The sequence below is a fragment of the Bombus impatiens genome, unplaced genomic scaffold (genome assembly GCF_000188095.3).
Source record: "Bombus impatiens unplaced genomic scaffold, BIMP_2.2 scf_0481, whole genome shotgun sequence".
Lineage (NCBI taxonomy): Eukaryota > Metazoa > Arthropoda > Insecta > Hymenoptera > Apidae > Bombus > Bombus impatiens.
The window spans coordinates 112,856-129,696 of record NT_176900.1 but is presented as its reverse complement, the minus strand read 5'-3'; the positions used below and the strand labels follow the sequence as shown (position 1 = coordinate 129,696).

Genomic DNA, 16,841 nt, shown 5'->3' with positions numbered 1-16,841 from the left:
ATAGGCCGGCGTAGTGACGTCACGAATCTGCGGGGACCAATGAGAAAACGAAGCTTGCACCACCATTGGGGATAGAAATCTAACCCCGTACCCCTTTCGTCGCAAATATCTCTCGGAGAAACTTGTAGCTATCTCGAATACATAATGTTTGGCTAACTACCGATTTTCACCTTCAATCTTCTCCCTTATCAACGGCGAACATTTCCACTTTTTCTTCTTCCACTTGCTTTTCTTCTTCCTTCCGCAGCCTCTCGCATATTCACCCATCTACGAACAAAAATATATCAGTTGGCTAGTCATGGTAACGATAACGAGTAGACAGTGTATATTAATTTTCCATTGCTCCAGTAATTTATTATATCAAAGTCCCGTTTCTTTAATTATGTTCGCAAATATATGAATTTGTATAAATTCGCACCTGAATAACGAGGAATATTCTTCTGGTTGGCGATCGCGTATCGGATATCGAGCAACGGAGTTTCGTTACGACCGTCCGCTCTGTGCACCGCAGCTCTCGTTAACTTCGACGTCAACAATAACTTCTTTCGACGAAGAAACGACGTTTTGTAAGTGTTTTCCTTTATCGTTCCTAAATTACAATTCTCGGTTTTTATTCCGTGCATTTGTTCGACCGAATAAACGAACAACAAGGAATTGTGTTCGAATAATTTTGCAACGTCGATCGGCAAGATCGTTCGATGAAATCGTTGATGCTCCAGAAGAACAAGACGGTAATGCATCATTTTGCGGCTATTTGCATACGATTAACGTAGCTAATATCAAGTTGTAACAAATGTTTCGAAAGTTACAGGTGCGTGGCATAATTTCCTTCGATTCATTTATATTCATGGGAAGGTTCAAATTTCAAAATATTCCACCCACGATATGATTAAAACAAGTATTTGTTCTCGAAACAGTTTTCGTTTAGATGAAAAGTGATGTGCCTCTAAACGTACGGGTGTCTGTTTTATCTGAATGCGCTGAAATATCTTTTAAGGTAATGGTACTACGAAAAAAGTGTTTCATCAAAAATCGCTTGTTACCGAGGGAGACGTTATGCGGTGTAAGTATTTCTTTTGTAATTCGTACAGTGTGGAAGATTTCAAAATCGATTTAATTTTTTTGAACGGACCTATACATCTTCTTGCATACATTCGATGCATTTTGTAACTATCTGCAAAAACGTATCAAGGTACTTGGGTCGAGAAGTATTTAGTAATTTGAAAGACATTTTATCTTTACTCTTGTAAAACGTTTACTCTTGAAAGACGTTTATATTCCCTTTACATTCGTACGATGAGTTTTACAAGATTAAAGCTAAAATACCTCTGAAACTAATCGTTTCTCGACCGAGATATCATAATTCTTTATCGTTGGGAATTAAAAAATGTATCGAATGGTGTGTAAGAAAATACATAGATCCATCTAAAGAAAAAATTAAATTGCCTTTGAAATTCATCCCGACTATAGCAGATACAAAAAAGATATTTGCATTGCATAACGTCTCTCTTCGTACTGACCAACATATTCTTCGTAACGTCAATTCCTTAAAAGATATTTCAGTGTACTGAAATTGAACAGACACCCTATATAGAAAATATATTTCAAAATCTATGTTATCGAGAAAAGATAATGTTTTCAAGTGAAACGAACAATATGTTCGTTTCGCAGATAGATAGGCAAAAGCGTCCAAGCAGATGCTTTTGTTGTCGATCAAATCACAGAACAGAGATATCGCATTAATACTCTTTAAACGTTTGAAACAGTTTTAATCAATTGCTCTTATCTACCCTATTTCCAACTAATAATTTGCCTATAAATCAAAACGAAAATTTACATTGTATTATCACATTGTATATATATATATATATATGTATATTATTACATATATATATTCGACTGATCGTATTTTTAATTCGTGTTTGGCCTTTTTTCGAAATTGGATTTATTGAGCGTAAAATAGAAATCCAGATAGTTTTGCATATTGATTGTATGGAAAGATAATACGTAACGCTACTATTACTATCCACGATGAGTTGATTTCCATCTGTGAACTACAAGAAAATGATAAAGATGAAAATGCGCGTATGTAATTCATTTTACTAACGTTTCTCGCGTATCTTTGGAAAAAAATCGATTAAAAAACGAAGATAAAAAAATTGTAAAAATTCTAGTAGTTTAACGGAGTTGCTTGAAAACGTTTGCTAGTACGGCAGTTTATAAGAAAAGAAACTGGTATTAGTTACACGGTCGATCTAGCACGATGGCGCACGGTCGCGCGCCGTTACCATCGTCTAAGAAGAAAAATACACCCTTGTGACCAATGCTCGTGGTTTCATGAATTCTTTCATAGCATAGTTTCGAATTTTTTATTTGCGCTGTTATGTCGCATTTTGCTTTGTCGAGAATTTATTCTCTTTTTTCGCATGAAACCTTGCACGAAAGACAATACACATATATACAAGTTATGCGTGCGCAATATCTTTCTAATTAAAGTGGCGTGTCGACGAAAAGAAACGCCACGTTCGTTATACGAAACATTTACTGTAGCTGAATGAAACAACACGAAGCGATTCTTCATACGAGATACTTTTCTACGACCGAGGATACGACCAGTTTGTACATTTTAAAACTAAATTAAAGGAAAGCTTACAAAACACTCTTGAATAAATAGATCTTGAATAAATAGAATTACACGTGTTTACAATTGAATCAACAACTTGATTTATGAAAGTAGCGCTGATCGAGTTGCGTCAGTTTTTAAGCTGGTGACGTTACTTTTTTCAAAAGGATATTTTTATTGCTGCATATGCAACGCTGTGACACACGCCAATGATGACAAATCAACGTAAAATTTATACGGACGAAAAGTCGCTCGATGTAGGACGTTTCTCTTCTCGTCGAAGAAATTGTGCACTTGATGACGAAGAAAAGCCGCAGGTTGCAGTAGACGAGAATCCTTATTTATCCCGTTTCTACTAGAAACATAGCTTATCACCCAAGATCCTGTTTATTATCGAAACGGAAGTTGAGAGGTTGATGAAATCGATTTTCATTGAACCATAAGCCACTACTGTGCTAACTATACTTACGTATTTGACTTCCGTATTTCCTCGAATTTATCGACGGCGAACTTTAACAGTGGAGTCTTCTTCGCCCAATGTAATGTAATATTCTTTCACGTAATAACAGGTAAGCTATGGAATAAAGAAAATAAGAGACGAGAAGGTGAATGAGGAGAAAAGTTAAGAATCAAAGTTGAACAGAGATAATGTTCAATGATTTGACCGTAATATTAATAAAATAAAATGATAATATTGTTCGTTAAATTTTTATATCAATGCACCTTTTCTTGCATACAACACAGAGCATAGGTAAATGGTTTACTTCCGCTTGATACGAACTGGTAAGTTTAATCAGGCCAGAGCACGTAGTTATAATATTCGTAGGTTCATTCAGATCATACCTAGTGAGATATAGTTTCCCTTCATTAGTAATTCTATACACGTATAAACAATAATTTATCCTCGTTTGTATAAAACTTATACTAGATTATATTGAAACGTGCACGAAACGTAAATCGCACTGCTATGAAACGTAATAATTATTGTTCCGTGCGAATAACGCCTATTTTGTAACGAAGCATGAAATATTTCGCGATAAACCGATGTATGTAAAATGTATGACGTTTATACGATATATGTACATAAGTTTTTACCATTAACCTATAAAATTACGACGTGACAATTATAATATTGATAATTAGAAATACTCCATAGAACAACGTTTAGAGTATCGTAATAAACTTAAATTTTATTATAGATCCAAGCGATAGCTATGATGAATAAATGTACGAAATTAATATAATAATGATACTTGCGTATAAATTTTCCGCCACAAGCGCCTTTGAAATACTATTTACGAAGCGCGTCGTAGGATGCACTCTAACGATTGACTTGCGAACTACGAAGAAACGTTAGTGCCATCTGCAAACGCGTCGAAGTTAACAATGACAAGTTAAGTCGTCTGCTTGCGATGCTTTAGTTAACCTTTACGATTCCTAGGTATAAACGTTTAGATTAGGTTTTAAATCATTGCAAGGTAAGAAACAATTACGCGATGGGCGATAAATCGGAAAATTCGAAAATGAACGAACAGATCATAGAGGAACTCACGAAAGATCTAGAAAGTTCTTGTATCAGAGCAAATAACAATCCCGCGTCGAACGACAATATCAAAGATTCGACTGAAAAAAATGGCAATTCCTCGGGAGCTTGTTCCGAACGCGTGGGAATAATCAATGACAATGCTGACGAATGTGAAACAGGGGCCAAAGGCGACACTAATTTTCCGCAAGACTATATAGACGAAGAGTCGTTGAAAGATAGAGAACTAACCCTCTCTGAAGATGAAAAAGAAGTTTGTAGTTGCTTACAAAGTTTATGGCTTTTACAGAATTATATAAGTAATCATCGTATATTATATCTACCGATGTATGTTTCTTTTTCAGATCCTTAAAGCAGAAGCAGAGAAATATAAAGATAAAGGAAATGATCTTTTTAAGAGCGAAGAATATCAAGAGGCAATATCTATGTACACGCAAGGATTGCGAACTTGTCCGTTGGCTTATAGCAAAGAGAGATCCATTCTGTACGCCAACAGGGCTGCTGCAAAGTTAATATGTCTGGTAACGATGTTATTTAAAGAATATCGTCGTAAATGTTTGAAAGATCTAATGATCTTTTCAGTAAAATCTACTTACAACGTTTTTTAAGCAGGATAGAGAATCTGCGATATCCGACTGTACAAAGGCCATAGAATTAAATCCAAACTACGTGAAAGCATACGCTAGAAGAGCCAAACTATACGAAGAAACGGAGAAACTAGACGAGGCTCTGGAAGACTTCAAAAAAATTCTAACGCTTGATTCCGGTCACGTAGAGGCAAATCATGCCACTCGGGTAATCACCAAATTATATCTTCTTTATTTCCATTGTACTTAGGTGTTAATGCTTTAAATGTTTTACCAGAGATTACCTCCATTGATCAACGAAAGAAATGAAAAACTGAAAGAAGAAATGCTAGGGAAACTGAAGGATTTGGGAAATATGGTACTAAAACCTTTTGGTCTTTCTACGAATAATTTCGAACTGCAAAAGGATCCTAATAGCGGTGGTTATTCTGTCAAGTTCCATCAAAATCCTAGTTAATACATCAACCGCCGCATAAAAATTGATTTTGGAAGCGTGTCACGGAATATTTATACGTACCTTATGTAAATTCTGCTCGGATGCTGTGTGCTTGTTGTAATAAATACATAAACGTTATGATATTTAGAAAGATATATTAAAATACTGAAGATTATATATATAAAAAATGTAAAATCGTAAAATCTCGTTGTTCGATTTTATCACGATACGAAGTTAGCTTCTTTCGCTACCGATCAACGTCTTGATAAAATTCGTTTGAAAACGTACGATGCCTGACCGATTACCGATTACGGCACAAGATTTATTCATTATAAATGGTAAGTATACGTTTGTAAGTTCGTCACGAAGTAAAATAATCATTTGTCAGATGTACTCGTCGGATGTACTCGTCAGATTTTTTCATACACCAATTTTATTTACAGTTGCATGTCGTTTGTTGCATTGTTGATTCAGAGTTTCCTTGGCATCTACTGCAGTTAATGTTTCGATCGATAGTAGAATGGTCTAATAAATATTACTGAGAACTTTTGTTCGCAAGAGAATAAAAGAAGTTTATGAAAAATCGAAAGACCAGCAGACAGATTGCGAGGCAGATCCTATTGGTGTCTTTAGCATTTATTCCTAACGACGTCGTATGATTTAGATCATATGTAATCTAACGATCCTATCACATACAAGTTCAACAAGCTATAGGCAACTATAGGCAAGAAACTATTTTTATCTTCCACAATCGAAAGCGAACGAATGAACGACCTTAAAGCGTTGCAGGTGCAACGAACGACCGCGAATAGAAAGGAAGCAACGGATGGACTGTCCACGTTGCCACTCCTATCGCTTCTCACCCTCTCATTTCGATATTTTTATCCTCGTATATACCCCTTTTTCTATTCTATTTTCGATACTCGTGTACTATCCTCATATTTCCTAGTCTTTATCGCTGCATTACGGATGATCTATTCCTGCATTTATGGAAAATTAAAGTTAATATACAAGAATACATAAATAACTAAAGTAAAGCGCTCGTTATAACATCTATTGGATAGAAAAATGTCTATTTAGGTTTACATTTTTCCAATTGCGATTACTAAAATATAAAACTACATATCGAGCGTTCTTTCATCTTTGATCGACTATGGGTATTTATCCAAATTCGTATGTTATTAACAACTACAAAAGTAGAACTCAAGCTCGTACCGAGTACTCTACTTTGGACATTTTACATCTATATATAATTATCTATATGTCCAATTCCAAGGATGCATAAGAATCCGTAATTCACCGATCAATGGCCATTACTTCATTCAGTTTTCATTCTTGCGGTTCACGATAAGCTGAATTGTGACAATGCGATTGCGCGTGCGTAACTTGATATCAGAGGGTTGGGATTAACAGAAAAAGAGATACGACGGATGTGTGCGCGCTTTAGTAGGATAAGTAGGAGGGTGGTTCTCGCGTACTCGTGAGCGCGTGCGCTCATGCAGGTGAAACACATAGATATAGGTAGCAAAAGGGGAAGAGGATAGAGGCAGTCGCAAAGGGGGGATGATAGTGGCGGCGTTGATGGTGATATGCGAGGAGAAGAAATGCGAAAGGAGGCTTCATTGGCGAGCAGCGCATAAACGCAGCGAAACAGGCGACCAGAATCGACCGGTAAACGATAAACGTTGCATGGCTATGTGCTAGCAGAGATCGTTAAAAGCTGGTATCTGCGTTTAAAGGTGACCTGTTACACGCATACAGACATACGTGCACGTTGAAAGTGTGCGGTCAAACTGCAAGACTCGGAGGAAATAAAAACAAACGTGAAATAAACGAGAAAACTGGCAGAAAAATAAAAATCGGGTATAGGAGGTGAATAGAAAAGACAGAGAGAGGGAGAGAGGGAAAAAGAGAGAGAGAGAGAGAGATAGGGATAACAAGGGATGTGAAAGCACCGTGAAAGGGATCTTGCGAAGATACTTTTTTCACGGCACGAGGATGGCCGTGACGTCGATGAAAGGAGATCGTATTAACCGGAGGGTGGTTCAGTAAGCACGACACCTACGTAGCCAAGAAGACGACGCCTACGTACAGCGCAAACACGCCGAGAACGCATCGTAACCGACAGTTTTTATGCAAATCAATAATTCGAGTACGACGCAGCAATAAAGCTTTGCCTTTATTTCCTAGAAATATCGAACGTTGTTGTTGCCGAATAACAGTGACGACAAGGGCGACGTCGCGTCGCGTCGACGGCAGCGAGCGCCCGACACTCGATAACGAGTTTCTATCGTGGTAGAAGCGTTCGGCAGACGTCGGCTGAGTGTGGAGGAAAGCGTAAGAGTGCCTTTGGTCGCTTGCACCGTTGATTCGCCTTTCGCGTGCCAATAATCGCTGCTGCGTACGTGTTTCGTGAGGCACGTAAAAGAAGTTGGTCACGTCGAATTCGCTGGTGCATAATGTGCAACGTTTCTGAGAAAGGGGTAAGCCGAACTACGAGCTACCATACATACGTCGATTCGTAAACCCACCGTTTAACGATCGTTGGAAACACCGAATTGGGTCACTTTCACTGACACCTCGGTTTTCCTCGTGCTTTTATATTACTACGTGTTAATTGCGGTAAATAAAGTCTCGGAACTTCCACCACCGGGAATAGTTTTGCCGAATAGAAATCCACTGTATCGTTGAATCGTTCCCATTACGAAATACGTATGCGCGTTTGCTCAGAATTATTTTTTTCAGAAATCCTATCGTTTGGTTCGTTCGTCATTAAAAGACGCGTATTTGATCTTTGCCGTAAATCGAGCCGTTGGTGTCTGTTCATAACTTAACGCGTAATTTTGTGGTTTCTCTAATCGTATTTCCTTCGCAACACACATACTACACGCATGTAGGCATTCATATGGAATTATCAGTATCGTTTAAGTATTTATTTCCTCGATGGGTTGATAAATTATTAACGTAAATCCTTTCGTACGCGTTCGTCGCCTGGCTCTTCGAAATGAAACAAAGAGAGAGAGAGAGAGAGAGTGGATGTAATTGCCTAATTCGAAAAATTGTATTTGTCGTTCGTTGGTATTGATTTTCGATCGTTAGCTGTAAAAATAGATATCAAATAGAACGACGAAAGAGGAAGTCGAAACACCTTGAAAAGGAAAAAACGTTTCAAAGCAAAAGTTTAGATCGTCGAGTTTTTGTTTGACTACGGCTTTCCACATTTGCGTATAATGGCGATACACGTGGCTATAAATGACTCAGTCGCATTATACAAAGAACGAAGAACTTTTTGCGATAATAACAAGGTAAAACAAGAATAGAAAAAACAGAAGAAAACAATACGATAAATTTTAATCGTTACAGTTAGAGTTGTTTGTCGAGTTGTGAACAGAACTTTTAATTAATTTCTGTATTCTATCGTATCGCTGCTTTCTCGCTTGCAGCAAAGAATTATAGTGTAACTGTGGGCAATCGCTTTCTCTTCGTTTAATTTTCATTTCGTAACGAGCATAAATATTTGAACGAAAACCGGGATTATCCTCGTACGATATTAAAACTTATTCTGTTTACTTTGTTCATTCGTAAGGCTGTTACCGACACGTCTGGCAACATGTATTACATGCGTGTACGCGTTGCGAATCAATATATTTTCCACGATCGATACGACTATATCGAGATAAAAAGAGTCTAATCCTTCGCATGTTTCGTTTGATACGGGTCGTTCGACCCGTTAAGGGACGAGACGTTTGTAAGACGAAGAAAACGTGAACTATTACGTACATCGCGTCAAAGTTGAACAACGTGATTCATATAGCGGTAAAAAACAAAATTGATGGCGTATTTCGCACAGGATCTGTTGTATTACCGGATGAAACAAATGTCTGCTGAGTTTCCAATTGAGTTACGTAAAACGAGAATTTGCAGAAACATTTGTGGTCTATTCACCGCGCGTTTAAATATGAAAGAAGCTGTATGCATGTACCGATGATAATTGTACGTTAAATATGTTTCAGTCGAAGACAATGAGGCGAATTCACTTGGAAAGTATTTCGCGACGCAGAAGGTGGTCTCTGCGATTCGGCCTTTTCCTCGTGTATATATTAGTCCAGTACGTCACTTGTGCAAAAATACCTGAAGAGGTAACGTCTCCTTATCCCAGTTCCACGGACCGCGAAGAAAACTGGACGTTAGATTCTACCTCGGAATCGTTCACGCCCGAGACAGAGGCCAGCGTCGAACCAAAACCGAAAGCAAAGGAAGAGGCTGTTTCGGAGAAAGAAAAGAACGAAAGGACCGAACCGAAGAACGAAAAGAACAGAACGGAAGAAAAGAACGAGGGCCAGCAGAAACATGGAAAGAAGACACCGGAAGAAGAAAAATCGAAGCTCGGTGAACATTCGAAGGAACGGAACGCCGCTTCGACAGAGAAAGCTTCTCCAGCAGAGAAAACTGCTCCGAAAAAGGAAGTGGCGACAGCGAATGTCCCTGGAACCACAACGGTGAGTCACGATTTTTATCATCGAATTCTCTTTTCTATCGCGGTGTTCTTTTAAACGCGAGGAACGCGACTGTAAATCGTTTGAATTCCACTATAACGCATATAAGAGATATTGGTTATTCGAGACTCTAGGTTCCAACAACGACCACTATGAAGTACGAACATGCAACGTGGAGACCGCGAAGGAAAGATTGCTCGCCACCTGCGATCGAACAATTTCCACGACCATTAATGGGTCCCTCGGCTAGAAAACACGGTGGATTGATCATTCATATTTTAGTTGCAATTTACACCTTCCTGGGCCTTGCCATTGTTTGCGACGATTACTTCGTCTCCAGTTTGGATCGAATTTGCGAAGGTAACGAAAGTTTTAAAGTAGAATTTCACTCACGTGTCAGACCTATGCGTTTGCACGTTTTCAGCAGGATGCTGCTCATACAGAAAGATTTCTCGTGTATATTTTCATCTATATCTAATACAGCAGAATCTTTGGATAACTAATTTTACGATATCGAAGATATAAGGAGAAATTCTATTTTTATGGAGGATCAAAATTGTATTACAAAAATAGTAATAGAACCGTGAGACTTACGATGCATCGAAGAAGCGTGATTTTGATAAAAGTTACACAAATTATAGGAAGTTCTTCTACCGCTAAATTTGCGAGAATATTGACAAAAGTCTTGGTTTTCTTTGCGTAGAACTGCGATTGTCTCCGGACGTTGCTGGAGCGACTTTTATGGCTGCCGGTTCTTCAGCTCCGGAATTGGCAACCGTGGTGATCGGTGTGTTCTTTGCCAAGGATGATATCGGAGTAAGTATACGAGAACTTATCGTTTTGGCCAAAAATCCACATCGAGCAAATACGCGCGCGCGTAATTAAGTTTGGTTAGAGGGGACTCGAAAGGAATTTAGTGGGGAATATTATGCAGATTACAGAGAGTTGCTGTTGGGATTGCAGGTAAGCGGTGTAATCGGAAGTGCGGTGTTCAATATAATGTTCGTGATATCGGTATGTGGACTGTGTACGTCGACAGTGTCAAAGTTGAATTGGTGGCCCCTCTGCCGGGATTGTTTTTTCTACGCTGTATCGATTCTGGTGATGCTGGGTACAATTTACAACGAATCGATATCTTGGTAAGAGACAGCTTGTTATCGAGCTTATTCCTGTTACGACACAGTCATCCCTAAAAGTCTTTGTATATCTTACGAAGAGGCCGTTTCATTTACATAAAGCATATACGTTTAACGAAAGAATCGCGTTCATACGAAATACGCTATCATTGTAGCCAACTTTCGCGTAGCATTTTATTTTAATAAAAATTACCTTCTTCCACGGTGAACGAAGACTTTCGTGACTGTACCATCGTCGCATGGATGTCGTATCGTCGATTTTTATCATGTACAAAAAAGAAACGTGTCTTTCGCAGGATGGAATCTCTGTTCATGTTGTTCATGTACGGCGTGTACTGCGTCGCTTTATCTTACAACGCTAGACTGGAACGTTGGGCGAAATCTTACAATATACCTTTTCTACCAAAAGACGACGAACCCGCGGAGGAGAGCGCTCTTGTTAGTTATAGATCGTTACAAGAGGACCGCTTGTCTTACACAGGGCCGAGTTCGCCTACGGATCAATATAAAAAGCAGGAAGGTAAACGCCGATTATCAAACACGTACGAAATACGAATTTCTAATCTATTCTGGTTTTTATAAAAAGAATAGATTGTGCGCACCTTCGGTACACATCCGGCGACTTTTATGAATTCATTGTGTTGACCTACGATCTCGATGCTGCAACGAATTAGAACGTAGACTCGAATCGTTCGAACGCCTGCATCGTTTATCGTACTGTCATGTTTATCGATCATCGGTGATCGATATCTATCCAAAGACGGAAGACAAAATCATCCGAAATCTTTTATTTTATCATCTTGATATCTCCATATCGATACTGTATAAGCTGTTCCAACCTAAACGTCTGCTTCGCTTTTAACGTCTCGACTTAAACGATTTCCAAAAATGGAATATCATGGAAAAGGAAGATTTTTGTTCGCTCGTTCCTTCTTTAATTTTCTCAATGTCATCTCCGTTTTCTGTGTACGAAACGTGTATCTTTCCTATCGCATCTTGTAGCGGATAAGAAAATACTGCGTGTACGTCTTCGCCAACCTATCTCTATATAAAATATTCTCCAAAAATAACACGAAGATCGTAGGACAATGCGATAAATCCATAAAAGAAACCGAAGATATTTATGGGAAATGCCTAACTACGTAAGTGTCCGAATACTCATGGACGGGAGTGTATGAAAATTATTGCGCAAAAATGAAATTCCGTAAAGTAGAAAATATTACACAGAAGATCGCTTGGCTACGCAGGTGTAACTGCAGGAGCAGTGGCAGGAGGAAACGTTCCTGAAACGAACGAATCGGCACCACCGAAACAACCGAGCTATTACAAAGCGAAAGAACCAGATCCGAACGAGGTATCGCCGTTAGAGAAGCCCACCGACGGTAGCAAATGGTCTCTGTTCACCTGGGGTCTCGTCTATCCGATTCATTTCATGTGCCGCGCCACAATGCCGGATTGCCGACAAGACAAATTTAGGAATTGGTATCCCTTTACCTTCTGCGTGTCGATGGTTTGGATCAGTTTCTACAGTTACTTCATGGTGTGGATGATTACGATTATAGGTAAGAAACAGCAGCGATGGCGGCGATCTTGAAAAGCACAACGATACAAATATAGTTTAAGTAATCTTTTTCCGACGTCCACTATTCTTCAACGGCAAATTCAATGTTTCGTAGGTAGCACTCTTGGCATACCAGACACGGTGATGGGTTTGACGTTCGTCGCTGCCGGTGTCAGTGTGCCCGACGCGCTCTCGTCGTTAGCCGTGATAAAAGAAGGCCTTGGCGACATGGCCGTGAGCAACGCTGTCGGCAGTAACGTCTTTGATATACTTGTTTGCCTCGGGCTTCCATGGTTTATACAAACTGCGATGATACAACCCGGCTCGCACGTGAACGTCACTAGTCGAGGTAAAATCGTGCGATTTCCCTTATACGAGTCTTTGTCGCATACGCTTGCTAGACTGCGAATGCGCGTGTCTGGGAACTTTCGTGCATTTCAATTTTCCATAAATGCATAAACGTTCGCAGTCTAGAGGTTGCCAAACGAAATTCAAATTCCCGTTGTTTTATTGTCGCACTGCCAGGTCTGACGTACTCGACGGTGTCTCTGCTGTCAACGGTGGTGTTCTTAGTCCTGGCGACCCATTTGAACGGCTGGAAGCTGGATCGACGGTACGGAGCGATATTGATGGTTTGGTACTTGGTATTCATCACATTTGCCTCGCTCTACGAACTAAATGTCTTTGGTGAAATGAATCCTCCGGTTTGCTTCAGCGCATTTTAAACGAACGCCACTTAATCGTATACAGACTGACGAGGAAAATGAAATATAATGGAAAAAGTGGAAAAGGAGGAGCAGTGAAAGCGAGGGAGGGAGAGAGAGAGAGAGAGAGAGAGAGAGAGAGAGAGAAAGAGTGCGTGTGTAAGCAACCGACTGAATGCTCGATGAAAATGTTCTCGTCGAACTCGATCTCATTGCATCGTGTAAGTATCAGGCTGCTAAAGCACGATGGAAGATAGTTCGAAAACTCTTTTATAATATTTTCGTTTCATTCTTCCATCCTCCGTCTCGTTTCTTCTCGTTCCTTTTCGTTCTTCTTCTTCTTCTTCTTTCTTTTCCGTTTCCCCTTCTTCTTCTTCTCTTCTTCTTCCTTCTTCTTCTCTTATCTTAGCTTCCAGCCCTATTCTAATTTCTACGTGAATTGAAATTTCAAGCAAAAGTGAGGAAGAATGGCAGAGGAATGAGAAAAAAGGTGACAAGATTCCAGCTCGCACTGGAATTAAAGAATATATTTCAAATGCGCTCGTCTTAAGATCTATTTGTACAATAACGCGTTAGATGATTTGTAGCGTCACCTCTCGAGCACAAATTCGAGTTCTATTCTCACGTCGCGTGAATTTTCCTTCCATCGAAACATCGACGATTCTCGGTGTTTCACTTTGCTTCCACTTGTTATTCGTACGATATCGATCGAGCTTTCTTTCGGAAGCAAATGGAAAACGCAACGAAAACAAGCTCTATCGTTGTTCGTAAGTTTGGGGTCAGTCAAACGGACAATACACTCATCAGTATTAAAACGCAAACGACGACGTTGTTAAGTATTATGCAATCTAGAATCGGTAGCGGAATAGAACTGGTGGATCGATCGTATTAACTCGTCGCGCTTACTTTCGAATCGTAGACGCGCGAGACGCCACAGTCCGAAGACTCTAGACAGTCGTTTTCGTTAATCGAATATCGTTTTTATCTTTCGTGCCTCTTTGCTCTTTCAAACCTACTCTGTTTCCTCGTTCGACTCTTACTGCTCTACTTGTCGTACTTCCACCGAAATTTCTAATCGAAAGCTGCTGCACTTTCGCTTCTTTCTTACGTTTTTAAACGTTTCTCGCAATCGGCATCCAGTCAATTTCTTCTTGTACGATGATTCGTCCGTCCGTGCGTTCGTTGGTTCGTTAATTCGTTGATTCATATTGCCGTTTTTCTTCCTCGACAAGCGATATAGTGCACACGCGAGAATAATTATTTTGCTATCGAGATAATCGTTCCCTTCTTCTTATCGCGCACATATACGTTTTCTATGCAAGTATACGCGTGTATGCGTGTGCGTACGTCAGTGTTTTCAAACGGTTCTATCCGCGGAAAAGTTAATTTTCCAACAACCTAACGTTTTTTGATAGATATTTTCTAATCAGAGCGTCGATAACAGCGAATTTAGCGTATCGATAGATGAAAAATGTTGCGAAAGAATTTACTTCGATATTTCTTTCCCTCTCTTGAACGATCGTTTGCCTGTGGCCTAACGCGTTTTTTCGAAATCACGAAAGTACCTTTTAATCCGTCTTTTACGAAATATCTCTCTGTTCGCGTGTAACTGCGGGTCGAGCCGCTACTACGAAGCGCTTTATCGATCAGAGAAGTAGAATCAACGTTTAATAGTCAGACGCGATGCAGCGGCAGCCGAGAAGCTTGCTTTCTTCCAGAGGAAATCGATAAACGTCGGCCAAACTAGCCACGTCCGAATCGAGATTTACGACGCACCGTTGTTTTCCTCGCTGACGATCGACACCATTCGTCCTCACTATCTACCGGTCTTTTTATCGACCTTTTTACCGACAGGCTTGTTACGTGCTCTCAAATACGTTGTTTCTGGCGCGTTCCTTTCCGCACTATTATCTCTGTTTTTCTTTCACTTTCTAACGTCCTGAACGAATATGAAACGACGAAAGACGATGCAACCAGTCGCGAAGTTCGAGTTTATCGGACGAATTAGACCGTGGGCGAGGGAGAGGCGAGCGCTTTCAACGAGTCGAGCGAATGATCGAACGCCGTTCGCGTACTCGCGTAAAAGTACGATTGCTTGCAAAGGAGAAATTAAAAGCTTCGTTTCGGACAAATCGTACGCATCGATCAAAGGGATTACGTAGGACCCACGTGGATCAGTGGAGGCGAGTCAAAAGGTAGAAACGAAGTTGACGGAAGAAGGTGAAAGAGATAGAAGGGTACACTTTCGACGAGTACGAGACGAGATAACAAAAGAGACAATAATTAATGCAGCCTTATCCGATGAAAGTATCTACAACGTTACTCTGCGCGATCCTTGAGATCAGCGTGTAAAAGGATAGCGTTCGGTATTCTTCCGTTTTCCCATACCTTTCGATCTGTCTGTTGCCTGGCCATTTTGCAAAGACGATCGATCAACGTTTCTAGACTATTACACGTACGATATTCTATGTAGTCGCTAAGCGGAAAGCGGGCCGGCGGTGAATTCCAAACAAAGAGCAAACCGCGATCCGCCAACAGCCTAAGTATTTATTGTATTTGTCTGTCTACGTTGATCAGCGCTTCTTCGTACATCGTGCATCGTACATCGTACCGTATGCGTGCATTCGCCTGTTCCAAAAGCAAATACAATGCAAACGTAATTCGTAATGTGTCACGAGCACAGTTGCGTTTGAATCGGTACTCGGTCCGATGACAGATCGCAAAGATCGCGCAGGCGTTTTAACGTAAACCGAACGCGTGTGTTATATGCATGCGTGCTCCATTACGTAAGTACATGTACGTATACACACGTACATATATCGTATGCGTGCGTATATAGATATGTACGATTACGCATTATACATATATAGCTGTAGCAATACATACATCTACAAACTGTATATTACGCACTGTATATGTATATGTATATGCACAGTACGTAGTATACATAAAGAAAAGTATATACGATACGTACGAAAGCTTAGATTTATATGATTATCGAACGTTCTACGTGTTTGTTCACTACCATTATTTGTTATATTGTTAGCGCTTCAGGCGGATACACGTTGATATTAACTATTAGCGATATCGTCAGATATATAGTATGCTCGCTCGTTCGCTCGATCGATCGATCGAATTGAACTCAAATTACACCTCCATATAGAGTATATATACATTCGTGTGCGTGCGTGTAATTCAACTTCAACGAAGCCAACCGCGGCATTTAACGAGCGTTCGATCGATCGATGCGAAGCAAGAGACGGTGCGTTCCGACGCATACGAATACGCGTTGGAAACGCGTTCAATTGGTCGAAGCGTAATTATCGGATGCAGCTTCGCGAAGCGAGGCGCGCGAAGAAGCAGCGATGATTCGTTAGAAAATTACGTTGGCGTCGTTTCGACCAAATGGGATTAAGTCGGATCGACGACTTGCGCGACGTGCACCGAGAAACGAAAAAAAAAAGGACTCGCTAGGTGAACGACTAAGATGGGAATGGGTGTAAAACGTGGTTCGGCCTTCTCTCGTTGACGAAGGTTTGGCTCTGTAGAATTTTATTTTTCTCCCGATCGTCGACTCTGTGAATTCGCCTACGTGTTTCGTAGCCGAGTAACGTATTCGTCATTCGTGCAACAACGTTCGAAAATTGGTGTGGTTCTAGTCAATGAAGATCAATTAGTAGCGTTATCGTAGGTGTATATCGTTAGATAGTTTAGCGTAACTTGGATCAATTCTCCGGTGCCCTTAAAATAGGCGT

The 16,841-nt window shown here is 40.1% G+C and overlaps 2 protein-coding genes and 1 long non-coding RNA gene across 5 annotated transcripts; 2 read left to right on the top strand and 1 right to left on the bottom strand.

Moving 5' to 3' along the window:
• Positions 1–235: 235 nt before the first annotated feature.
• On the bottom strand, positions 236–3,869 carry LOC112213117. The gene is made up of 2 exons (XR_004461998.1): positions 3,388–3,869; positions 236–3,197 (listed from the first exon to the last, which is right to left on the bottom strand). It is a non-coding gene; the product is annotated as an uncharacterized LOC112213117 (long non-coding RNA).
• A 111-nt stretch (positions 3,870–3,980) lies between these two features.
• On the top strand, positions 3,981–5,346 carry LOC100743439 (tetratricopeptide repeat protein 1). The gene is made up of 4 exons (XM_003490875.4): positions 3,981–4,419; positions 4,511–4,687; positions 4,779–4,961; positions 5,031–5,346. Exons 1-4 carry the CDS (start codon positions 4,120–4,122, stop codon positions 5,208–5,210), a joined length of 840 nt encoding a protein of 279 aa, XP_003490923.1. The 5' UTR covers positions 3,981–4,119; the 3' UTR covers positions 5,211–5,346.
• A 1,356-nt stretch (positions 5,347–6,702) lies between these two features.
• LOC100743316 (probable sodium/potassium/calcium exchanger CG1090) lies at positions 6,703–16,417 on the top strand. Of its 3 annotated transcripts, none has more exons than XM_033321701.1 (10): positions 6,703–6,860; positions 6,929–7,672; positions 9,203–9,688; positions 9,820–10,045; positions 10,389–10,501; positions 10,649–10,824; positions 11,118–11,341; positions 12,069–12,383; positions 12,498–12,731; positions 12,908–13,107. In XM_033321701.1, exons 2-10 carry the CDS (start codon positions 7,649–7,651, stop codon positions 13,105–13,107), a joined length of 1,998 nt encoding a protein of 665 aa, XP_033177592.1. In that variant the 5' UTR covers positions 6,703–6,860; positions 6,929–7,648. The 3 variants fall into 3 exon arrangements, with proteins under 3 accessions (XP_033177592.1, XP_012243120.1, XP_033177593.1); XM_012387697.3 differs by having other exon boundaries at positions 6,718–7,306; positions 7,380–7,672; XM_033321702.1 differs by having other exon boundaries at positions 6,721–7,672; positions 12,908–16,417.
• Positions 16,418–16,841: the final 424 nt, after the last annotated feature.

Coding starts and splice junctions, on each gene's coding strand:
- LOC100743439 (XM_003490875.4), top strand. CDS start 4,120: ATGGGCGATAAATCGGAAAATTCGAAAATGAACGAACAGATCATAGAG. Junction 4,420..4,510: donor TCTCTGAAGATGAAAAAGAA/GTTTGTAGTTGC, acceptor TTTCTTTTTCAG/ATCCTTAAAGCAGAAGCAGA. Junction 4,688..4,778: donor CTGCAAAGTTAATATGTCTG/GTAACGATGTTA, acceptor TTTTTTAAGCAG/GATAGAGAATCTGCGATATC.
- LOC100743316 (XM_033321702.1), top strand. CDS start 7,649: ATGTGCAACGTTTCTGAGAAAGGG. Junction 7,673..9,202: donor GCAACGTTTCTGAGAAAGGG/GTAAGCCGAACT, acceptor AATATGTTTCAG/TCGAAGACAATGAGGCGAAT. Junction 12,732..12,907: donor CGTGAACGTCACTAGTCGAG/GTAAAATCGTGC, acceptor TCGCACTGCCAG/GTCTGACGTACTCGACGGTG.